This window comes from Triturus cristatus, chromosome 3_2 (genome assembly GCF_964204655.1).
Source record: "Triturus cristatus chromosome 3_2, aTriCri1.1, whole genome shotgun sequence".
NCBI classification, from domain to species: domain Eukaryota; kingdom Metazoa; phylum Chordata; class Amphibia; order Caudata; family Salamandridae; genus Triturus; species Triturus cristatus.
This window is the reverse complement of record NC_140584.1, coordinates 732,268,615-732,295,014: the sequence shown is the minus strand read 5'-3', so window position 1 is coordinate 732,295,014 and position 26,400 is coordinate 732,268,615. Positions and strand designations below refer to the sequence as shown.

The window sequence follows — 26,400 nt, the reverse complement described above, 5'->3', positions numbered from 1 at the left end:
TAAAAGAAGGACCTGAGACACCAACACTTCAGTACACTTCTGGACCTGTGGATACTCTGCCAGGAAGAAGGACTGCCACTCTGCTGCTCTAATGAACTGCTGCCATGTTGTGCTGATGTGCTGCCCTCTTGCCTGGGAATGAACTGGACCTGCAACCCCATCTTTAACCCAGGACTCAAGAGTGACTGAAAGGGCTAGTGTGCTGGCCTCCTGATCTGAGACTCCAGGACATAAAAGGCTTTCTATCAGCTCCTGGACCCATCTTCAGCGAGTTCCTGATTCCTCCCACCCACCATGTGGTGCCTCTCAGGTCCTGGACCCTTGGTATGGCTCTTGTGTTCCTGAGCTTTTGGTCTTCTAAAGACTGCGAACAGGCCCATTCATTTGGTACCGCACTGCTAGCTCTTAAAATCAGCACGAGCCACCGCCAGCAATGCTCTCCTTACTTCTCACCACCCTCTCCAACCCAAACAGGACTCCTGGCACAAAGCTTGAGAAGGTAAACCTTCAGCGGGACTAGGATGGTGCTGTATCATACCTGCGCTCCATCGCAGCGGCCTGAACTTTAGTCTCTTGCCTGGTCCAGCATGACCAGAGACCAGATAGTCACGGTTGATGCTTCATACATCTAAGTGTTATATATAAGTTTATTCTTTAAAAATCTGTAACTCCGGCTTTACTGATTGGAGTTTTCTTTTTGGTCTTGTTTTATGTATTACATTTTGCTCTATTTTTCTAACCTTGCTTTGTATCCTTTTGTGTGGTGTTTTCACTGTTTTACTGTTTGAAGTGTGCACAAATAATTTAGACATTGCCTCTTAGTTAAGCCTGACTGCTCTGTGCCAAGCTATTAAGGGTGTTGAGCACAGGTTAATTTGAAGTTTGCTTGTATCTTGCCCTTACTAGTATTGTGGTTGTTGCTTGACCAGGGCTCACACCCCACTAACCCAATTTCTAACAGTGTCTCAAAATACACTCATGGCATGGAAAGTTGAAAGTCACCTATAGACTCTAGCACTACTGTGCCATCCACTAGTTCAGCCCTACAATTGTAGCCTGGCTGCTAACATTTTGAAACTTGCAACCCAGCCTGTCAAAATGAAACCTTTTGCTAGGAAAAAACCTCCCTTTTAAATATTGTCACCACTATGAAGATCTCATAGCCCACAAAACAGGGTGCATTTTATTTGCAAGTTGGACATTTAGAAATTTAAAGTTAACAGTGACTAGTACCCAAAAGCTATTTTCTCTGTAGGAAGGATGGCTGGCCCACAGAGAAGCGCTGGGAAGTAGCGCTTAATTCGTAAAAAATAAATACATAAATAAAGAAAAGTAAGAGATATGTGCCAGGGCCCTTGTCAGGAGGCCACTACAGCTTGCACCACCCATTTTCCCTGCCAGAGCTTCCAATGACAATATCTACACAGCTACTAACCATCACACTGCAACAGGTGTGACAACTTAGACTGTTCTTTGCCCAGAAAGCTGTAAGAATGGCTAGGGCATCAGATATAAATAGTTTTTATTGTATATTGAATTAATGAACAACCATTGTTTTGCTCATCTCTAAATTACTCAAACAGTGCCACCATGTGGCTGCTCTCAAAAGTGCCAGTGTTGACAATTAAAAGCCGGTGTCCCAGCAGTGGAAAACACTGGCTCAAGTTAAGCACTGCTGGGAGGCAATATTAAATATAAATTCTGCAATTTTAGGCTAGAGAGCAGTTAGAAAAACAATTTAAGAATGTATTTTAATATTTATTAAATTCCCAACTCAATGGTAAAGTTGGATTTTAATAAATATCAGGGAATCAGGAATTTTTGAAAGTTCTCTTTCCCTGCATTAGCCTCATACTGTCATCCAGCTGGCGAATAGCTCTGATGAAGTTTGAAGACAGCCCCCAGAGCAGAGACAGTGGCGAGGGTGTGAAGAGGTGTTTTGTTCCTCTGTCAGGAAGACCAGTTGGGCAGTCCCCAGAAATGTAATTTACTTCAATGGGGCCTCCTTTGTCAAAGGAAGGTGTCAGATGATGTCTGTATTTGTCCTACCAGTCTGTCAGGAACCAGCCCCGGTGGGGGGGGGGGGCTGCCCTAGGACTGGTTTGGAGTGACCAAGGAGGAGGGAACTGCTCATTACTTGGTCATTCCTCTTGGTGGGCACACAGACTCTGCACAAGGGGAGAAGAGGATCACCTCTTGGATTAAGTAAGAGAGGGACACTGGGGGAATGTTTGCAGTAGGGTAGACGGAAACTGCTGCAGAGTGGGTAATGAGATCCCTGGGAATCTTTTCCCTGTTGGTGAGGGAGTGACCAGGAGACACGTCCCATTCACAAGCTGGTGCCAGGCAAATAGGTGGCATGCCCTGGCACCCTCCTTAGACCACTACTGGATGTTGAAGAACAGAAGGAGGACTGCACCTACTATTTGAGACCAGTCAGGATAAATGAAGGGCTGGACCTTCTCCTATCTGTACCCAGGACAAAGAAGTGGACTTCAAGGGTCCGTTGGCTGACTACAGGGCCACAACAAGCTGCAGGAGTCCTTTTCTTGAAGTGCCCATCTGATCAGTACCAACTGGACCTGACCTGGACCTTGTTGTTGCCCTCTGCTGGACCGAGTCGTGTGCCCTAAATTCTGTCCCTAAGGTCTTGGGACCCTTGTTTGTGTCTAACATCACCTAACTTTTCTGAAAACCTGAGACTTAAAAATGTTTTAGAACTCAAGACCTCTGAAGGCATGTAACAAACCTGTAAAGTCAATCTTCACAAGACGCTTTACTAGTGGGCTGAAGAAAAAGGTTTCCCCTGCTTGGAGGTTCTCCACAACAGCAAATCTGATTCAGTGGGACCCCTTCAAGAAAGCATCCATCCTCATGGAGACCTGCAGATCTAGCCCGCAGCTCGGCCTCTTTGGAGCATTTCAAGAGACTAAGTCTCCGAAGGTAAAAATATTGACTGGGCAAAGGTGCCTAAAGTATCCTGCCCACCAAACCCAAGGATTCTCAGATATAGCCTACTGCCTTTCCCTGCTAAATGAATTTGACTTTCAGAAAAAAAACTACATCTCAAGGAAAAGCTTTTGACCTAGGGCAAACCTAGTTGGTACATCTCACCCGTGCTCTATATAGATATATCTTTTATATGTATAATAGATTTCTGCTTCAGAGGTTATTTATTATGAGCATATTTATCATGTCTATTTTTGACCAGGGAAAACTTTCAAACCTCTTCTTTTGGAGGATAACATGTAGTGCCACAGCATTTTTTTTAAAATGTTTAAAAAACATTTTTTATAACAGTAAGCCTGAAAATATAACTGGGACTCAACCAACAGCAGCTTTCATCTGTTGCAATTAGATAGCCATTCTCTAGGAGTGTATGATAAAAACAATTATTTAAATGGGTGCTGCATGGAATTTACTAGCAAGCCTGGGCTGCCAAGAGTTGCACATCCCGTGTAGAGTGGAAGACTCACAGAAGAGTCCGCGTCCTTGTGGGTTGGTGCATGCAGATGTGCTTATGAGTGCAGGATGGTCCTTTGTTCAACAATGGAACTCTAAAGGAAATTTGCAGGCAAGGTGAAGGAAGGCACTTTGAGTTTTTTCATACCAGCCTAAGGATGTGTTTTTGACAATCATAGATATGAAAGGAAGTGATTGGCAAGGAGATTACTCCATGTAATAGCCACATGAGATGTAGGTCTTCTGCCACAGAAAATGCGGTACTCTATCTCTTCTATTGATTAGAGTGTACAATTCCTCGTTTTTGCGAACTGTCTAATTTGAGGTCAAGTTATGAAGATTCAACTCTGCAAATGTGTTAATAAGCTTCCTGGGCACTTGGTTTTCAAAGTTCGTAAACCTCGATGTAATTGTGAGCTATTGCTAGCATCGAAGCCTGCCCTTGTAGGAGATTCAATCCTTTTTTCAAAAGATTGAGTGTGGAAAAAATACTGGTTGATACTGTGTATACCCGTTTTCAGTATTTGAAAACAATTGTTGTTAGGCTTAAATTTAGTCTGCATTATTTGTGTATCAGTTTCTCTGACTCTTTCAGAAGCTTTTCTTTCTGAATATGCTTGCTCTTTAATAACAGCATACATCAAGGTAGATGTCAATCATTTACTCTTCACAGGGTGTGTGGAACCAGGAAGAAATCACTCAAATTACAAAGTTCTGACAGATGTTCTGTCACAGCACTTAAACTGGAATCAGTTACAATTGTTGCCACAATTTGTCAACCCTAGATTTGGTTACCGATATTGGTAAACATATTTTGTATTGTGTCCTGTCTGTTTGCTAATGGTCCAGCGGCTTTGAAAATAATCTGTTCATGCACCTATCATCTGTGTACGGCCTATTGCCCAGAGGGCTCTTCCATCTGAACTGAACACATTTAAATTGTGAGTCATTCTGCACCATTTTACCCAGTTCACTGTCGGTGATGTTTTATTTCCATTTACAGAATGAAAAATGTGTTGAAATAGTTTTTGGAATGGATGGGGTTTTTAAATCACGAACAGACAAAAAGTTCATGCATGTTATTTGCTGAACTGTTTTGTTTAGAAAGCATTTTTCTGGCAATCATAAACGAACTTTGACCTGCCAAAACATGGTTCCCCACATACTTTTCAAATTTATATTTTCTTTCCAATATGCATAAACTTGGACTGCAAGTGAACCAAACTGTGTTGAATAAATACATGTGTGATTAGTGATCAGTATTTTTTCAGTTTCTATGGCTCTTGGGAATAATTCAAAATTGATGGCTCAGACCTATCAGTTCATTGAAATAAGGAAACCTTTTCTGGAAACTTCAAGGAATATTTATGGTTGGAGCCTGACAATGCTTGCACAATGTATAATTATATTTTTCTAAGACTCTGTGTGAACTATGGATGTAATGGTGCCCGTAATGATCCAAACTAAACAGCTCTTGATGATTTTGTGCATTTAAATAGGGATCTTCACTATCTAAAGAGACATATGATCCTTAGTCGATCATTTATTCTTTGACAGAATTTATATTCCATGAATTTTTAAAAGGGCCAGGAATTGTCATCTGTGGATATTTTTAAAACATAAGGTATTTAAATCGTTTACGCCTCTGACCTTTTATCTGATCAATATTTTTCCCAAAAAGCACCATCCAGTGTAGGATACAAGATGATTTTCTCAGCTTGATAATTCTGTTGTACTCTGTGAGAAGAAGAATGTGGCTGCAGTTCCCGAGCCACAGGAAATTTCATACTTTTATCAGAAATATAGTTCCAATATAAAAATATAGGTTGAAATATAACCAATATTGTAATCCACATTACTAGTGATAATAATCAAGTAGTAACCCAGATATGACCACAGAAGTCGCAGCAAACAAGAAGTCATCTGTTATGTGAACTGATTGTAGAAGGGATGTTTTCTCATTCTTTCAAAATCTGTATCAGTCACTTTCGTATAGCGCAATTTCTTGCAGTTGTATAATTTCAACTTATGTTGCTTCTGTTCGTGGTTCATAATAAACCACCATATGCAGAGGTTGCAGTTATTGATATTGCAGTGTCAGGTTCACTTGCTGAAACTTGTACATGGTGTGAAACTGGAGAAAAGCAGAATCATCAGTCACCTAAAATGGTGTAGAAGATTTCAACATGGTTACACCATTCTTAATTTAGTTTCTCCAGAGTAGAAAGAGAATGTTGTAATCTATTCTAGAGTCAAAGGCACCTTCATATTGATGGGTATCTGGTCAACCAAATCAACTATGCAATGCTTTTGAATGTGATTGATCAACATCTTCCTACTATTATTTGCACCAGGAAGCGGTAGCAAGAGTGCTGTTCAAGTGCCTGCTACTCCAAGAAGTAGAATAGTTGGCTGCGAAGATGGTTCGAAGATTTCTTTGTCGGGGATTCTTTCTTGAACCAGCTCTCTGACTGTGAGAAACCACCTGCCAACAGCTTTAATAACTTTTTCTTCACTTGTGGCAGAGTCTGAATTCGTCATGTGGGACAATTTAGTTCTAGTTTCTTGAACAGTCTGCTCTCTGGACTCTGTAAAGGCTATGCAGTATGCAACTGTGTCAATCCTGTATCCAATGCAGGATAGCAGTTAAGAGTTGTTTGAGTGTACAATTAGCTTGTTCCACTACACCAGTTGATACCAGGTGGAACAGGTGCAAATTCTACAGGCATACTCCCATAGAAGACACAGGATCCATGGGGGCTTTGGCGGTGAATTCAGAACCATTGTCTGATTGAAAGGTATGAACTGCAGCCATTGCTGCTAGGCACTGCAGGTCTTTTATAACTGCTTGAGCAGTGGCAGTCTTTTTAATCTAAAGAATGAATTTAACAAAACACATATATATTTACATTGATTAACGCTTAAGAGTGGCCAAATATGGTAGAGGACAATTACTCCAAATAGTTTAACAGAGATAGGAGAATACATGCTGATCTTACAACAGTTGAATGTTTTATTTGTTGACAAATATTGCATTGCTGCGCATATGTTTGTGAGCCTCTATAAGTATGGCCAGCAGTATAGTTGCTGTAGCATTGATGTCAACATGAACTGAAACTATATCTTCATGTGCCACCCTAATTAAATCTTATTTAGCTCACTCATTAGGAATGTATCTGTCTCCTACCCCAGGTATGCAGCCCATATAAACATTATTTTTAGTCTGAGTGTAAGAGTATTTAGAGGGAAAACCATCAGGAAGGTTTTCCCCTATCAATGTTTTTTATATTGTCACTAAAATGTCTGCATCAATCTTAGTTTGAGATAGTTACATCCGCGATCTTAAAGGTTTGCACCACTCTTTGTGCAGCAAGATCTGCTGTACAGTTCCCTTCACTTTTAGTAGCCACAGAAGCCAAAGGAAGCTTATCCTGTAGAACAGCTACATTTCCCCAAAGTAGTTGTTTTTATCGATTCTTCCCTTTATATCTCTGAATTTGTTTAAACACGGTGCTGGGAATTCACATTATAGATTTGTACACAAAATGCTAAATCTGACACAATAAGTGTAGGAGCTTATGGATGAGGTTTCTGTAGGGCAAGTAGCAGGGCATGTACTTTTGCTAGATGTGCAGTGGTATCACCCAGACATTTAGTTTGTGCATGTAGTGCCTTGAGGTCACCATCCTGAAAAAATCTTATCTTGTGTATGGGTAAACATTCAGAAATTGTGGAATATTTTGAGTGTATTGCGAATTTTCCTGAGATTCAAAATTGACATTCGTAACATTTGAAGTAGCAGCCCACTGCACCTAATGATGCTGAATACTAGTTTCTGTTGCTGCTTCCAGCGTAGATATTGGGGAAACTATAATGATTTGTTTTATTCTATGCTAAAAGATGCTCTTTCAGTATGGCTTGCTGTATTGAATGAGACCTCTCACACTAGGATTAAACATTTACTCTGTAGAGGAGCACAGGTGTGATCTCTATGCTATGGGAGATGTCTGTCCCACATTGTATACTACATATGTGTACCAGGAACACCCCTTTTTACTATGTATGTCTTAGTGTCCACTATCTGCGAATAATCAGGCTGTAGGAGTGGGCAAAAATCTCGAACATGTATGCTTGCAGTTCATATAAGATAGCTATGTGCTTTTTTTGCAGTTCTTTTCAGAAAATGTCAGCGTAAATAATTCATACAGTACCTTCACTTACCCACCATAATACTGCAAGTTACTTCTTCCAAAGTTAAAAAATATCATTAGGCCTTTTAACTTTCTTGGAGTTTGTACTTTATCGCACTTCTTGAGGAAATCTGGCTATAATACTTTACCCTCTCTGGATAGCTCATGATCAAAAAAAATCACATCAAGATATGACATTTTAGATTTATTAAATTTGATTTTAAATCCATGTGAGGCTAAAAGAGTTGTTAATCCTATCCACCCTACCCAGGTGTTCAGTTAAGTCATCATCCGTGACATGGATATCAATGTTTGATAGCGCCACAGGATCTTATTTTGAGAACTTCATAATTCTTCCTACAAAGCCCAGGGCAATTTGTATACCTTTGAGGCACTCTTGAATTAGTATACTGAGTATAACTAAATGAAAAAACAGGTTGGTGCTATATTTTGTCTAAAGACTCCAGTACATATAGCTATTGTTGTTATATATTTTTCCTAACTAGCTTAGCCATTAATCCTGCATTTTGTACGGCATGTCTACATGTATTTGTATTCAAATTTCTATAATGTAAAACTACTCTGTATGAACTGTTCATTTTATTATCTGGGGAAAATTAGTGTTCTTAGTAGAATATCAAGGCATTATACCTTGATATTGTAGGTGATCTAAAATCATTTTTATATTTTGCTTCGCTTCGGGCTTTAAGGGATATTAAGCCTGAACGTGTGGCTCACTTCTTAAGGGAATCACATGTAAAATAGATTCTGTAGTAGGGGATCTCTGTGTATAGTCATAATCTAGTGAATAGTCCCGCCCATGTGCGTGGACCCCGGAGCAATAAAAATAATCTCTTAAATTGTCAAGCCATGCAGACCTGCATCTACACTTAAGAGAGTATTCAAAGACAGATAATGCAGCCTATATCCACCGGCTACACTGTCCAGGACTTCAACTAGAAAATTCCACCAACATCCACCAACAGCACTGCCTGCCCAGCTTTTTCCACAGAGAAAAACCTGCCTCTACCAGCAAAAGCCTCTGGAATGATAGAGAGGGAGGAATAGACAGACAAGCCCCATAGGCTGCCATTATGTGGCTCAGAATAGGATACTGTGCCTTTAAGAAAACTTTCCAGAACTTTTCCAGTATCCCAGAATGCACAGCAGGTCCCTTTTACTTTCAGTTCTTTTTTCCGGCTCCTGCTAGCAGGACCCTGGAGCATTGAGCTCTCCCTTTTCAAGGGTTTATTTGGATTTGTTCACTTTTCAAGTGTTTATTAAGTACCTTGTTGCCTTCCTTCTTGTGTGTGCTCTGTGTTGTCAACATGCCTGCCTTGTTTGACAAGTGCCCAGAGTGCGAGAGAAAGAAGGCCAAGTCAGACCCACACAGGGTGTGCATCGTCTGCCTTCCCCAGTCCCATGTTCCAGAGGAGTGTGACATTTGCCAATCTTTCTCAGCCAGGACCCTGAGAGACAGGATGAAGATCAGGCTCCAGGGCCTGGAGGACAGAAGGCTGAGGGAACAAGGTGGGTCAGGACGGGCTGGTTCGGCCCATGCTGAGGCCCCTGGGGGGCTCCCCAGGGGCAGGAAGCCCAGCAAACGTCCCCATTCTCCTTCGGCGTCGACTACGGCGTCGAGGGGGAGGGCTGCGGTCTGTTCACCGTCTCCCCAGGGCTCTGGGGAAAAACGGCGTAGGCGCTCGCCGTCGAGGTGAGGTCGCCGTTCGCCGTCGTCAAAGAGGAGAAGGTCGCCGTCGAGGGGATCCCCGATGACGAGGACCTGTCGGAGGCGTTCGCCGTCGAGGAGGCGTTCGCCGTCGAGGAGGCGTTCGCCGTCGAGGAGGCGTTCGCCGTCGAGGAGGCGTTCATTGACACCGAGGCAGCGCAGGAGGAGTCCTGACGCCGGGAGTCCCTCGGGGTCACAAAGGAAGAGAATGGAGTCACCGGACTCGGTGTACTCAGTGGTGTATACACCTCCTCCTCCTCCTCCTCCTCCTATTCCGCCTCACACACCGTCGGGCCCACCTGTGGCCCCGCCACGGTCGGGGTCGTTGCCTAGGTATCCGCCGCCGCCGAAGAGAACTCCGAGACCGCGGCACCAAGTTACGCCACCGTCGCCTGCGAGGCCGGCTGAGCGACTGAAGCCAACCAGATCGCGCTCCCGCTCCGGACGGAGAGGAAGATCACGGGGCCATGGACGGTCGTCATCGACATCTGGGTGACGCCGCAGGAGGCGCGGAGCCAGATCCCGCACCCAATCGTCTGCCAGGGACTACTCGCCGACGCTGTCGGACTCGCCAGGGACGGGAGTATCGCCTGTCGACGATGTAGTCTCCTTCCAGGAGGTGCTACTGAGGGGTGCGGCCAAGCTAGGGATCACGGTGACGGTGCCAACACCTACGACGTCCGTGATCTTCGAGACGCTGCACAAGAAGCACCTGCCTCGCCCCCTGCTGCCACTAGTGGCGGGATTGGTGGAGCCCGCTACGGAGTTGTTCCTTACTCTGGCGGTGACGAAACCAGCCCCCTCAAGGCTCCTGAAGAGGTATCAGGCGCCAGAATCGGACCCGACCTTTCTTAGGATGGACCCGAAACCGGGCTCGGTCATTGTGACGGCGGCAAGGAAGCAGCATGCTGCCACTCCTTCCTCGACAGTGTCGCCTGATAAGGATAGCCGTTGGCTAGACTCGGCGGGCAGAAAGGTCTGTGGGACGGCTTCTACCACCATGAAGGCGGCAAGTGCCGGGGCTCTGTTGGGGTGCTACGACCGTGCCCTATGGGAGTCTCTCCAGCAGTACGCGGAGCTGCTGCCTCGCGACAAGGAGGAGGACTTTCTGGAGACTATGCGTGAGGGGATGCTGGTGTCAAATCAGATTATCAGCGCGGCGGCGGATGTGTCTCTGTTAGCGGCACATGGATATTGTCATGGCATCAACCAACGGCGTCACGCTTGGCTTCGCCTTACCTCACTCAAACCGGAGGCACAACAAAGAGTGGCCAACCTGCCTTTCTCGGGGGGGAAACCCTGTTCGGCCAGCATGTGGTCGACGAAATGGCCCGCATGAAGACGGATATCAAAATTACAATGGTTCTGTCGGGTAAAACCATATCCTGCTGGATATACATATATATTGTTGCTGCTGTCCCGAGGCCTGCCCACGCCCTCTGCCTGCAGCCCCGAACCGTCTCTGGAATGGGCGCTTTTTCTTCTCAGGCTTCTCTAACCAGACAGCCGTCAGGGTCTCTGCCTCAGTCTTCATGCGTTTTCAACAAGCAATGGGGTAACCCAGTATCCATCAGAACCTGGGCAGACTTATATCAAAATTACAATGGTTCTGTCGGGTAAAACCATATCCTGCTGGATATACAGCAAGATGTCTGAATGAATCAGAAGTGACACAAAGACCAAGAAACCTCAATATCCTTATATGAATTCATTCATTTATGAAATTTGTCATCAAAAATCATTTGCAAAGGCCATCACAATACAAAGACATAACAAATAATGACCAAAGTAAAAATTAGTGCTCAGTGAAATAAGTGCAAAACAAAATACAGTGTAATAGTACAAAAATATATATATTATTGTTGGCCAGCGAAACCAAAATTCATAGTAGTCATGCACACTGAAGCAATTCAATAGTTAAGGCAGGCTCTAAAGACTGGTCCGGGGAAATTGTCGACGTTTCAACCCTGTTGATGCACTACTAGTAAGTCTGTGCGGGTCTTCATCAGGACAAAAGTAACAAAAAGATGGCCTGTGAAGAATAAATTAACTTAAAGTCAGTGTCACAGGAAACTGAAAAACTACCACTTAGGGGTAATTAGAGGTGGTGTCCCACTCACCTATACTCTGGGCGGGGTATTCAATCCTTTCCGCAGATAATGATTGATCTATAAATGAGTAGAATAAATTCAAAATTCCTACTCAACACTCGTAAAATTACAGAGCTATTAATATGGATTCAAATAGTATTCGTGGCAATTGAAGCTCACCTCAATAATGAACGTCGTGCTTATGACTCTGTCACGAAATAAATATTTTGTCTATTGCTTCTCGAGAATGGTCCAGAGTGATCCAATCTAAAAGCCATTAAGTTAAAAGGATACATATTATGTAATAAATCATACTCGTATCCAACTATTCTTCATTTACATAGTACTATTAAAATAGTTATAAAGGAGATTCTATACTTTTTCCAACTCTTCTGCAGGTAGTGGAACAGATTCCGACTCCGATAGACCCTCTACTAGTCACCAGTCCAATCAGGGCGCACATTTTTTAGGAGAGGGCTATCGTCCACACAACAGAGGACGGGGGAGATCACAGAACTGGGAGAGACGTGGAGGATGGGGCAGAGGCAGGAATACCGAACAAGCGGCATCACGAGTTCGGTTTTACCAACCAGAGGCACATGGCGAAATCTCCACAAGGAGACAGACATACAGATGGTAGATACTACACCATACATTTCTCCCATTACAGACATGAATGATATGCCAAATCAATTAACCATCTTAGGCACATGCACTGTTCATAGAGAACCAGAGAATCTGACAGACTTGACGAATTATCAAAACAATAACCACAGGAATGCATTGGATCCCATAGTCAACCTATCAGACCACGCCATATCTTGTGCAGAGAGAGAGGTACTCTCAAAGGGACTTTCCTTTATACCCACGGTGATTCCTGATTCATTCCAACTGAAAATTGAACTTCAGCGCTTCTTTCGAAAGATCAGATTGAAATATTACTTCAGCAGAAATGTTTACAATCCGACCCCCTCGGCTACTGGCTTTAGACCGCCTTCAACTTTTACACCAGGGGCATACATGATGAGCGAGAGAATATTGGCTTATGAAAAGATTGTACTTCAAGAAACGATGCAAATCCTTGACGTGAAGAAATATATAAAATTCAACATCACTAAGGAAGAGAAATTAGCACTCCATTCACTGAGTCAAGATAACTCTATTGTAATTAAGGCAGCGGATAAAGGGGGTGCGGTTGTGCTGCAAAACACCAGCGACTATGTGGAGGAACTGGAACTTCAACTTGGGATGCGTGATAGCTACCAACCGACTCCAAGAGACCCTACCCCGGTACTTACATCTTTGATAGCAAGAGTTACCAAGAAAGGTCTTTCTGATGGTTTTTTGAGCCAATCAGAGCATGACTTTCTAAACAAAAAGGAACCGAGAATACCAACGATATATACGCTGCCGAAGATTCATAAGCGGATTGTTAAACCACCCGGCAGGCCAATTGTATCTGGTTGCGGGTCTATATTGGAACCACTCAACCAATTTATAGACCATTTTTTGCAACCATTTGTTCCTCAGACAAAATCGTTTGTTAGGGACCCAATGCATATTATTCAACTACTGGAAGGCGAAGCGTACGATATACAAACTCAAATTTTGGTGACGCTGGATGTATCATAACTTTATACATCGATTCCTCAAGATACTGCACTGCGAGTCATCAGAACAACTTTAGACACCAGACCAAGGCCTCATTGGATCCCCACAGACTTTCTAATCTCCCTACTCGAGATTGCCATGAACAAAAATTTCTTTGTATTTAAAAGACAGTTTTACTTCCAATGTAAAGGGGTAGCCATGGGCGCAACCTATGCGCCGAGCCTGGCGAACATTTATATGGATTACTACGAGGAGGAACACCTATACAATCATGCAAATCCATACCTCAATTCGATCTCGGTATGGAAAAGATATATCGACGACGTCATAATGATCTGGACTGGAAGTAATGAGAATTTGAATGAATTCTTCTCTTGGCTGAATATGAGATCCGATGACATCAAGTTTACTATGACCAGTAACAACAAGGCCATAGATTTCTTGGACGTCACCTTCCGAGTCGAAGAAGGTTTTTTGTACAGTGATTTGTACCGCAAACCAATGGAGAGGAATTCACTATTGAAATATCAATCGCACCATCCACGCAGTTTGCGAGATAACCTCCCGTATGGGCAATATCTCAGACTCAGAAGAAATTGGACGAGGAGAACAGACTATTTCAAGGAGTCTGAGATATTAACTAGCCGTCTGAAAGAGAGGGGATACCCGACCGGACTACTAAAACGAGCCAAAAAACGTGCCTAGTATTGCCCCCGGGAACAACTTTTAGAAATCCATCAGAAAACTAAAGAAACAGACAAAATGGTTTGTGTCACCACATTTAACACCAGGAGTAACGAAATAAAAGGGATCGTAAAGAAATATTGGAACCTGGTTGCAAGTGAAATCCAGACCACACAGAACCCCATTTTTGCCTTCAAGAGGGGGAAAAACATAAAAGACACAGTGGTCAGTGCATATTTTGATGAACCAAAACCATTAGACCTTAGAGGTCACTTTGGTCTTCCTCCAGTAACTGGACATCATAAATGTGGACAGTGCAAGGCCTGTGAGTTATGCTATGTGGGCACTACATTTGAACACGCCAACAGAACGTATACACTCTCACACTTTACAAATTGTAACAGTACCAACGTTATATATGCCATCAGATGTCCCTGCAGGTGTATATACGTTGGCCAAACCACTCAAAGTGAAAGTGAGGATCTTACAGCATATGAGCAGGATAAGATGTAAGGTACAAGGGGCACCCTTAGTTGATCATTATATGACACACCAACACGCTCCACACAATCTTACTTGGTGGGTACTTGAGAAGATTATTCCCAGTGTAAGGGGTGGTTCAGTTACGAGGTGCTTGAACTATAAAGAATGTAGATGGATACATCAGCTTGACCTGATAGACCACGGGCTGAACGAGATGGAGGAGACAACAAGACAGATGGGGCAATTATAATCTGGTTCTGGTTAGCATTTGAAAATGTATGATCAATTGTACGGTTGGTAGGTTCCACCTAACATATGTTAACAAATCTACACCTCCCACTATGTATGTAATGTATAATTCTCAATGACTATACAATTTTACAAATCTGACATTATAAGATCTATATGTGACCAACTACATGTATGAAGTTATGCTGAAAATTGTAATTTCAATTGTAACATGATTGAATTGCTTTAACACCTGAATCTGAAAGGATTGTCTTTAATGTATGAACAACATTTGCCAATTATCGCTTTGGAAAATGTGAGATATATGACATCTAACTCATGGCGAGATTGTCTTCTCGAGGCACATACATAGTTTATAGATCGAGAGCACCTTTTGTGCATACTCGATAAGTATCACGGATAATCGTTTCAGGTTGCCCCGTAACGCCTAAATGGCGCACAAGCACAGTAGGATCAACAGAATGAGGATGCTGCCTTAACGTCTGGCGGCCCGTGTTTTCCCTTTTTGGCGGAATAGGGAGCTCACCTCAGAACAGTGCCCGTTTGATGTAATGATCATGTAATTGACGAGGGACTGGCAAGGATATTAACCTTGGGCGTTCAACGTTGTCAAGACAACGATCACGTGAAGACGTGCATAGACGTCGCTTCCTAGCTCCAGCCAATGGACGCAGTGATGCATGCTCCGTAATGCCTAAATGGCGCACAAGCGCATTAGGATTAACGGAATGAAGGTGTTGCCTTAACGTTTGTTGTCCTTTTTTGCGGAATGGGGAGTACACCTTAAAACAGTGCCGGTTTGATGTAAAGATCATATAATTGAAGAGGGCTTGGCAAAGATATCAACCTTGGGCGTTCAATGTTGTCAAGACAACGATCACGTGAAGACGTGCATAGACGTCGCTTCCTAGCAACAGCCAATGGACGCAGCGATACATGCGCAATGGATGTTATATATGCAATGCTCGTTTCGAACGTGTCTTTCGCAGACACGGACGAGCTGAGACGTTTTGCATGCCGTTCAATCACTCGGACTTAGGTAAGCTCAAGACCTAGAGCTCTTCTGGAACTCCCATAACATTAAGCTAAGCCAGAATAGCGTATACCTAATTCACAATCTTTATTTGACAGATCGAGTGTAACAGCAATTTGAGTGACGTTTTCTCGCCTCATTTGAGCTTCAAGAGGTGAGCTCCTTTATAACTATTTTAATAGTACTGTGTAAATGAAGAATAGTTGGATACGATTATGATTTATTACATAATATGTATCCTTTTAACTTAATGGCTTTTAGATTGGATCACTCTGGACCATTCTCGAGAAGCAATAGACAAAATATTTATTTCGTGACAGAGTCATAAGCACGACGTTCATTATTGAGGTGAGCTTCAATTGCCACGAATACTATTTGAATCCATATTAATAGCTCTGTAATTTTACGAGTCTGTTGAGTAGGAATTTTGAATTTATTCTACTCATTTATAGATCAATCATTATCTGCGGAAAGGATTGAATACCCCGCCCAGAGTATAGGTGAGTGGGACACCACCTCTAATTACCCTTGAGTGGTAGTTTTTCAGTTTCCTGTGACACTTCTGACTTTAAGTTAATTTATTCTTCACAGGCCATCTTTTTGTTACTTTTGTCCTGATGAAGACCTGCACCGACTTACTAGTAGTGCATCAACAGGGTTGAAACGTCGACAATTTCCCCGGACCAGTCTTTAGAGCCTGCCTTAACTATTGAATTGCTTCAGTGTGCATGACTACTATGAATTTTGGTTTCGCTGGCCAACAATAATATATATATTTTTGTACTATTACACTGTATTTTGTTTTGCACTTATTTCACTGAGCACTAATTTTTACTTTGGTCATTATTTGTTATGTCTTTGTATTGTGATGGCCTTTGCAAATGATTTTTGATGACAAATTTCATAAATGAATGAATTCATATAAGGATATTGAGGTTTCTTGGTCTTTGTGTCACTTCTGATTCATTCAGACATCTTGCTGTATATCCAGCAGGATATGGTTTTACCCGACAGAACCATTGTAATTTTGATATAAGTCTGCCCAGGTTCTGATGGATACTGGGTTACCCCATTGCTTGTTGAAAACGCATGAAGACTGAGGCAGAGACCCTGACGGCTGTCTGGTTAGAGAAGCCTGAGAAGAAAAAGCGCCCATTCCAGAGACGGTTCGGGGCTGCAGGCAGAGGGCGTGGGCAGGCCTCGGGACAGCAGCAACAACAGCAACAGCAGTTCCGGAAAAACCCTTCCAGAAGCGCCAGAACGGTAGAGGAGGCCAGCAGTCCGCTACAGCGACCAAGCGCCCGGCTGGGTCTCGGCCCTGAGCGATTACTTCCCCTGCAACCGTTACCCACTCCAGTGGGGGGAAGCGTTCAATCTTTTCTGGCAGAGTGGAGAAAAATTACTCAGGACAAGTGGGTGCTGAATATTGTTTGCAATAAATACAGTCTTCGGTTCATCAGCCCGCCTCTAGCGATTCCGCCGGTAAGCTCCCAGTATCAACTGCGAGAGCTCCAGGCGGAGGCAGACATCCTGTTGAGGAAAAAGGCGGTGGAAGACGTACCTCTGTCTCAAAGGGGAAGAGGTCTGTACTCTCCGTTCTTCCTGGTTCGCAAGAAGGACAAGAACGAGTTCAGGCCCATTCTGGATTTGCGGCAAGCAAACAAATGGATTCGCAGAGAGAAATTCCGCATGCTATCGTTGCACCAGATTTACCCTTAGCTGCAACGAGGAGACTGGCTCTGTGCCATAGACCTACAGGATGCGTACTTCCATGTGCCCATTGCACAGAAGCACAGGAAGTTCCTGCGATTCCAAGTCGGCGCCAATCATTATCAATACAGAGTACTCCCATTTGGACTAAAGTCTGCGCCCAGGACCTTCTCGAAGTGCATGGCAGTGGTAGCTGCACACCTGCGGAGGAACAAGGTGTTTGTCTACCCGTACCTGGACGATTGGTTGATCAAGGCCTTCTCCTTCTCGGAAGCACAAGCGCACTTCCAGAAGACGTGCGTTCTCTTGAACAAGCTGGGGTTGCACGTCAACATGTCTAAGTCTGTCCCGACTCCGGTCCAGTGCATACAGTACTTGGGGGCCTCCATCAATACGCTGTCAGCAAGCGTGTCTCCTTCGGAGGAGAGATGGTTATCACTCCTTCGGAAGGCTCAGGCTCTCATGACCGCTCCATCGACGACAGTGAGGAAGGTGTCTTCGCTGCTGGGATCGATGGCCTCATGTATCTTCCTCACGCCTCACACACGGCTGCACATGAGACCACTGCAGGAGTGCTTGGAGGATCAGTGGGATCAGAGGACAGGTTCTTGGGACGACAAGATACGGCTGTTTCTGCATGCTCTTCGGTCGCTGAGGTGGTGGTGTTCGGCGGAGAATCTCCTCAAGGGGGTTCCCTTCCACAAGGACATTCCCACGCAGAGTATCGTGACGGATGCGTCTCTCCACGGCTGGGGAGCGCATTCCGGAGACTTAAGATACAAGGAAAATGGTCCCCGTTGGAGTCGACGTACCACATCAATTTCCTAGAACTTAGAGCCGTTTACTTGGCATTAAAGGCCTTCCATCCGTCCTTCCAGACCAACTCGCTGCTTGTACAGACGGACAATACAACCACGATGTATTACCTCAACAAGCAGGGGGGGGTCGAGATCACGCACTCTGTCGCAGGAGGCGCAGTCGATATGGCACTGGCTTCTGGCCCGAGGACTGACGATTACGGCCACGCATCTGCCAGGTGTGCAGAATGTTCAGGCGGACGCACTGAGCAGACTGATTCAGGAAAACCATGAATGGATCATAAACGATGAAGTGCTAGGGGACGTCTTCGCAAGGTGGGGAACTCCAGACGTAGATCTGTTCGCCACCGCCGAAAACAGCAAATGCCGAGACTTCGCATCCAGGTACTACCAGCGGGGGACGCTGGGGAATGCGCAATGGATCGACTGGTCGAACAGCTTTCTGTACGCTTTTCCGCCCATTCCCCTGATTCCGGCGGTGCTCATCAAGCTGTCCCAGTCCGGGGCGCGGATGATCCTGATTGCCCTGGAATGGCCCAGACAGTGGTGGTTCACGGACCTGCTTCACCGGTCTCTCCTTCCTCACATACGGCTGCCGTGCAGGCCGGACCTTCTCACGAAGTTCGGGGGGCAGTTGGTGCACCCCAACCTCTCGTCTTTGAGTTTGGCGACATGGCTCCTGAGATAGTGCAATATGGCCATTTGAATCTACCAGCAGATTGTATGGACATACTGAAGGAGGTTAAGCGACCTTCCACTAGAACGTCCTATGCTTACAAGTGGAAGAAGTTCTGCATCTGGTGCAAGTCCAAGCACTTTGACCAGATGACGTGTAAGGAAGATGTCATCCTTCCGTACCTTTTGCATTTGGCGCAGTCTGGCCTTAATTTCCATTCCATTAAGGTCCATCTCGCTGCTTTGACTGCTTACAGGAAATACCCTTCACAGACTTCCTTCTTTCAGATCCCTGTGATCAAGGATTTTTTGGAAGGCTTGAAGAAAGTGTTCCCTCCTGTTAGACTTCCCTCGCCTTCATGGGAATTGAATGTGGTGCTGTCCAGATTGATGAAGGAGCCTTTTGAACCTATTCACAAGGCTTCGTTGCAGCACCTGTCTTGGAAGGCGGCATTCCTAGTGGCCATTACGTCGGCCCGCAGGGTGAGTGAACTTCAGGCGTTGTGTTGCCTAGAACCTTATACGGTATTTCATGCTGCTAAGGTTGTTATGCGTACTCATCCTAAATTTCTTCCTAAGGTTATATCTGATTTTCATGTCAACCAGACCATAACTTTACCTAAGTTTTTTCAGAATCCTTCTTCTCCAGCGGAAAGGTCTCTACATTCCCTGGACGTTAGGAGGGTGTTGAAGTTTTATCTTGATAAGACCAAAGATATTCGTAGGTCAGACCAATTGTTTATCAATTATGGATCAGTCAGAACCGGTCTTGCTACCTCCAAACAGTCCATCTCTCTGTGGATTGTGTCCTGTATACAATTGTGTTATCAGAAGGCTAATAAGACCTTAGGGGGTAAACCTAAGGCTCATTCCACCAGGGGCAAAGTTGCCACGACTGCTTTGCTGCGTAATGTTCCGATTGCAGAGATCTGCAAGGCGGCCACTTGGAGGTCGGTCCATACCTTTGCTGAGCATTACTGTCTGGACACGGATGCCAGGGCAGATGCTCAGGTTGGGCAGGCTTCGCTGCGAAATTTGTTCGCACAGTAGTGGTATTATTTTGTAGTCTTCTCCACCGCCGTTTTGGTGTGGGGATGGGCTTGCCATTCTATTCACTAGATTATTACTATACACAGAGATCCCCTACTACAGAATGAGTAGTTTCTTTTCTGTAACTCCAGTTCTGTAGTAGGGGTATCTCTGTTATAGTCCTAAGCGCCCGCCCTCCTCCCCGGTGGAGAGATGAATGTTAATGTAAGGAATGCTACTAGTCTGGCGTGTTACGCCTTCAAAAAGAACTGAAAGTAAAAGGGACCTGCTGTGCATTGTAGGATACTGGAAAAGTTCTGGAAAGTTTTCTTAAAGGCACAGTATCCTATTCTGAGCCACATAATGGCAACCTATGGGGCTTGTCTGTCCATTCCTCCCTCTCTATCATTTCGGAGGCTTTTGCTGGTAGAGGCAGGTTTTTCTCTGTGGAAAAAGCTGGGCAGGCAGTGCTGTTGGTGGATGTTGGTGGAATTTTCTAGTTGAAGTCCTGGACAGTGTAGCCTGTGGATATAGGCTGCATTATCTGTCTTTGAATACTCTCTTAAGTGTAGATGCAGGTCTGCATGGCTTGACAATTTAAGAGATTATTTTTATTGCTCCGGGGTCCACGCACATGGGCGGGACTATTCACTAGATTATGACTATAACAGAGATACCCCTACTACAGAACTGGAGTTACAGAAAAGAAACTACTCCTTCTTTGTCCCACCCTGCTTGGTTTCTTTATAAACAGGAGCCTCGTTCAAAGCCCACACTTATGTTTATTTTGCCCTGAGTTCTTCAAGTCCTAAGGAGGAAAATGGTTGCCTTATTACCTCCTACCTCTGAGGTGCAGCCTTCACGAAAATCTGATTCCAGTCATCCTCAGCGAAGATGTCTTTCAATCTCTCTGGAGGGTTTGTGTTCATTCAGAGTCCTAACTTTTATGTATTTTTAACTTTGAGTCCCCACCAGATGTTCTTTGAGAATCTGGCGAACTATTGTCAATTCTGCTGTGTTCTTCTGAAGCGTTACTTTCTATATCCCATTCCATAGAGCAATCTGAAGTTTGAAGGGCATGCTCCTTTTCTGCTGCTTTTTTTCCCTTAAAGTGAGTCTTTGACTCTCAACCTTTCTTTTCCTTTTTTATGCTAACTTCACCGTCTCACATCAGTTCACTGTTCAGCTTGATATTTTCATCCTCTCTATGATACCCAGTCCGTCCACTCCTTTCCTCTTGCTGTCCCAGGAAGAAGGGTAATCAAAATACTGATACCAATCCGGCTTTCTAATTTTCATCACAGTCTCTCAAATTATACCCACCCATTCTGGATGATACTTGCGAGATCCAGTTTTTGTTTTTGTTTCATCTTATGCTTTTTTTTATCTCTGATATAACTTTCTCTTTACCGGATTCTAATTCTTTGCCTTTAGCTGTGGCTTTACAGCTTGAGAACCTAAGATATGACAGTCCACAGATGTGTAAACTTCTGAAATAATCTTTGGAAGTTCCTGTTCGAGATCTTGAATAGAAATCAATGCCAACCACTGGTGCACTGGCAGAACTGCAGCTTCTTCTCCAATGCTACTCATAACTATTGAGAAAACTGTCTCAAAATTACCCATCAATTTCATTCCTAAATGTAGAGCAGGTGTACCTGCACAATGTTTAACACCTCCTGTAACACCACTGGGGAGGTTGTGCAATGTGTAGTAGTATGAATGCTTGCAAATATTGTTTCCTAAATGGTACGCTCTTCTTGAAGAGGTGGTACCATACTAAGAGGAACACTCTGAGTTAACATCCTGTGTCTGTCCTAGGATGTTGTTTGAGAATAATCAGATTCTAGGTGGTTTGTGTATGAGCAAAACAGAATGGAATTCTGTCTTGTTTTGTGGGTGCTTTTCCCATAATGGCATTAATAGTCTGTGGATTAATTGGCTGTCCACAGGTGCCGCTTTTGTTGTGCAGGTCAGGGACCCTGACACATAGTAGGTGCCAGCCATGTGTTGTGGTAATCCCCAGAGCCATCTATGGCTCCAGAAGGGGGATCTGGGGGTTCTCTGAGTCCCACCAATGCAAATTCATTTTTGCCCCTGGGAGGTGGTGGTCCTTGGGGCTAGGGAGGGGTTCTTAGAGGCTCCACCCATAAAAATACAGTAGCCCAAGGTAGGTGGTGATGCCTTGGACACAGGGGGTCCAAGAGCCTCCCGCGATTACTTTCTTAAATGTGGCCCCAGCGGGGAGATGGTGGTCCCCGGTGCCAGGGTGGTCTGAGAGGCCCCTTTTAAAAAGAAATGAGTCCCGGGGAAGTGCTGGGCAATATTAAGCAGCACGAGGGGAGCCCGTGCACCCCCTCCCTTATTACCAAAATGCCCTTGGGACCTGGCCCACCTAGGGGCGATAACTAACAATCCACGGGCGCCTGCACTTCAGTTTAAAAAAAAAAAAAAAAAAAAAAACTACAGGATACGCAGATCCCACCAAAAAGAGTGCTTTTTTTAGCCCTGCAGGGATCCTTGTTGGATCCCCTCCCTCCCCTAATCTACTGGTGATTCCCAGTTTCCATAGGAAAAGCATTTTGACTTGCCTTTATCTTTGTCATCGTTTGACAAATCTTCATGCAATGTCCTCAAAAAAGTGTGTGTATACATATATGTATGTGTGTATATGTTGTATATATATGTATTTTACACATTTAATTACATGAGTTACCTCTTTTTGTAGTACTGTCTTTAATCATAATGGGAATCGCCAATTGCTTTGATTATGAATATAAACTAGTATTGGCCAAGCCAGTTGGTATGGGCTTAACACCTGCAGTGTAAGGTGATGAAGGCCTAATTTAAAAGCGCGGTTGTGTATATGATGCTCTACATCCCATTTTTTATTTCTGTGTGTATTAAAGGTCAGATGGCAAGGTAATCTTCAGTGTAGCCCTCCTTTAATTTCTGTGACCTGGAAAAATAGGAAGGACTATAACTACGGCTTCTGTGGCACCATCGTTCACTTGCATATAAACTAGAAGAGAATCATATTGAAGGCAAGACACACTTAACATAGTCGGTCTTTTTTTTCTAAGAAATTTTAAAAGCCCAGTTCCTCTGGGGCTCATGCGAAACACATGGGAGGGAGCCAGCAGGAGTGGAATGAGGAGTCAGTATTCGGAAAGTAGTCCCTCATGCAGTTGAATATGAGCACTCATTTGTTGGGGGAAAGATGCAGCCAATAGCATCAGATGAGAAAGAAATACTCTAAGTTGAAAAATTCTGAAGCCAAAGGCTGAAAGAAACTGGTAAAAAAAACAGCCAATTGTTGAAGGGGTGGGGACCCAAAGTATATTGTAAGTATATTGTTAGAACAATGTCTTGTTTGACAACTGCGTTGTGCAGCCCGGCTACAAATGGTAGAAAGTATACTGTACAAATCGGGAACAAATCTATACTGTGGGCTATTACAGGAAATACAAATCTTGAAAACATTTTAATTTCATTGTAATGTGTGAGGTGCTTGTATCCCATGTAAGGCCTTCTTGCTAAACCTGGGCAGAGTTCTGCGTATGCAGAGCTCTGCAAGCGGCGGAGTGCGTTGGGGTCATGCCAATTTTGACCCCCTGGTGTCTGTCCTGCGCTGTAAAATCACCGCGAACTCCACCATGCGCAGCTTCCTTTCTGCTGCTCGAGTAGATTTTCTACTCGAGCAGCAGCTTTCTTAACATGAACGGAAGGTTTCTCAACGTGAGTGGTTGCGACCTGCCACGACCACTCGCATTGAGAAATCCGACAACCCGCATTGAGAAATCTTGCCAGGATGTTGATTTCCCTCACTCGCGCTGGCCAGCTAGACCATGGCGAGCGCGAGCAAGGTAAAATCTCGCCGGGAGGTGGGTTTTCTGTGCTCGCGCTCGCCAACTTGACATTGACAAGTGCGAGCGTGGGGGGAAAAAAACCCTGCTCCTCTATGCAGGGCGGAGTTTTGGGGAACTCCGCGTGCTCCGCCGAGTGCGGAAAGCTCTGCAAACTCAGCGAACAGAGCGGTGTTCACCTTCAGGGTTACTTTTTACATACATTAGTTGTAGTGGTATAAAACACCTATAGCTTCAGTGTTTTTATGCTTTGGTGAGAAACGCGACAACTTGAACTCGTTTTGCTTTGTTTGAGGAGAGGTGAGACCCCAACAACTTTTTCTGGCACAAAGATGATTAGAATTGGTTTGTCTGGGGGATTACCGTTTAGGTGCTTTAAAGTTGGTTAGCCTCCTAATGTGGAAGTATGTATTTTCACTTGCTTTTACTGGACACACTAGTAGCACAAAAATCTCCCACCTCATAAACCCTCTCATCAACGAGTGATAGCGACATAAAATGTGTTCTTATTTGATTTTTTTTTTTTTTTTTTCTGTTGCCTTTTAGGTTCATCGTTCAGTTCAAACAGGAGAATGTTTGTGTCAAATTCATACAAGGAAACCAGAAGAATGGCAACATTCCAACTTGCAAGCGGAAAAAGAACCGGCTTTTGGAAGTTGCAGTGCCTTAATAGACATATTTTCTGATCATTCCAAGACTTACTTATCTGCATCAGTGCAACGGCGGAAATTATTTTTAATTGGTTGTAATTTTGGGGAGCCAATTGCAGGTGACATAAACCCTTAGCCAAATGTTTCAGTTTCCAATTGACTTTTTAATATCTCATATTTTATTATTTGAATGGGTTTACCTTTTAACCACTGATGTGTTGCATAGTAACATATTTTATTGTCTGGCAATAGCCATTTTTATTTTCATGCCTATTCACTACAATCTTTAAAACAAAACTTTTCATTGCTGAAGGATTTTCGTTGTTAAACTGGCTAGAAGCACATAACCGTACATAATGAAAGTGGAGAGCATTTAAAAGTATGTGAATCCAAAGTTGCCTTGATAACATATCTCCTCATACAAATCTGGTGCCATAACTCCTGAGTATTGCCAAAGCGGAAACCTAGATAAAAATATTAAAATGAGTCACTGTGGTATTTGTAATGCATTTTAAGGTATTAGCAAAAACATATTTTGCTCATACCTTTTGACAGGATCAACAGTGTTTGCGTAGCACTGATCTGACTGTACAGTTAGTTTAGTTTTTATAATTATTTGAAGGAAACAGGCAAAGGTTTCAAACGCACCTTCAAATTAGCAATGTTGCATTGTCTATAGTGAAGGATAATCCTTTTAAAAATTTGATAAGATGGCCACAATTTAGTGTAGTTTCTTGCACTTAAAGCGGTACGCTTCAGTTGTTATGCTCTAAGTATCTTTACCCTTGCCATTTAAATGGCTCTTGCAGGAAGTTTAGATATTAAACTCATGGTATTTGCTTCCATAATTTATGCAGGTATTAAACAATGCCTAAGCTAGAGCTCTTAAAACACTGAGGAATGTCCTGTCCAATGTGCAATAAATCATATAAAACTAATTGTTAGTTATTTATGCTATACATTATTAGAACATTTATATTGAATGGTACTTTGCAAATTTGATGTAGCAGGAACATGTAAGTGTTATTGATTTGAAGGTGGTATCAGTTGTACACTACACTTGTCAGGTTATGGAAAATACTTGCAATACAGCAGTGTCTACATTTTGAAGGCTGACGAACTGTACATAAAATGTGTTATGATATATGTTAAATGCTGTGCTATTTGGTGCCTGAATATTATAACCATATTTTTGTACTTAAAACGTTTATTATATTAGCTGTGTACCTGATGTAACTTTGAAGCACAATAAGTTACATAAAAGAACTGCAAAGTTGAGAGAAACTTGTAATGGACTGCAATGTATGGTCTATAAACCAGAAACAAAATTTAAAACCATTGTCTTGTGGAGTTTTCATTTGCACATGTTTTGTTAATGGAAAGTATGCCAGCTGATGAACTTTGAAAGTGGTCCAGCAAAAATAACCACCAGAAATTGTAGTGGGAGAGTCTGACATGCCTGAGAAAATGTTGAAGAATATGGCCTAATTGTGAGTTTCAATGCACCATCTTCCAAACACGGGACGTTAAATAAATTTTTTAAAATACTTAAATTGTAGGTACTGTTGAAGGGATTCATCCTTAAGAATGCTTGGAAAAAATATTGGCAAAACACTCCACATCACCGCCTAATTTCCCTAGTGAGGGTATGTGTGTGCAGACATGTCCAACTATGTATCTGCGTTTGTAGTCTTGCTTCACTTCTACCTGTGAGTTCTTTTAATTTTCCTATCCTGCTCCTTCCATGTAGATTCTCAGTTGTATATGATGACTAAGAATCTACTTAGAAGGACCAGGGTGGGGAAATAAGTCATACATACAGATATTGCAGTCGTGAATGTAAATATTGAAGATGTACTTTAAGTTAAGTGGATTGCACAGGCTAGGGATACATTCAGATGACTTACAGGTCTAGATAGCAGCATAATCATTTGCTTACATCTTACACTCTCTACCCTCAGGTAGCAGTACTGATGTCATAAATAATTTTACTTGTCAAGTTACTCAAACATCTAGTTGCGGTTCTCTGGCTCCAAGGAAATCACTTCAGCAGTACGTGCCCCAACCAAACCTTGAATTAGAACTCAGATATCCGGTTTTAATGTGATATGGAGTTCAAAT

General features: G+C 43.4%; 1 protein-coding gene across 4 annotated transcripts in view; it reads left to right on the top strand.

Moving 5' to 3' along the window:
* The window catches only part of MYO1B (myosin IB), a 715,692-nt gene extending 690,078 nt beyond the window's left edge, over positions 1-25,614 (top strand). For all 4 annotated transcript variants that reach the window (XM_085648784.1, XM_085648782.1, XM_085648783.1 and 1 more), the window contains one exon: positions 24,176-25,614. In XM_085648784.1, coding sequence (XP_085504910.1) covers positions 24,176-24,299 — 124 coding nt within the window. In that variant the 3' untranslated portion in view covers positions 24,300-25,614. The remainder of the gene's footprint in view (positions 1-24,175) is intronic.
* Positions 25,615-26,400: the final 786 nt, after the last annotated feature.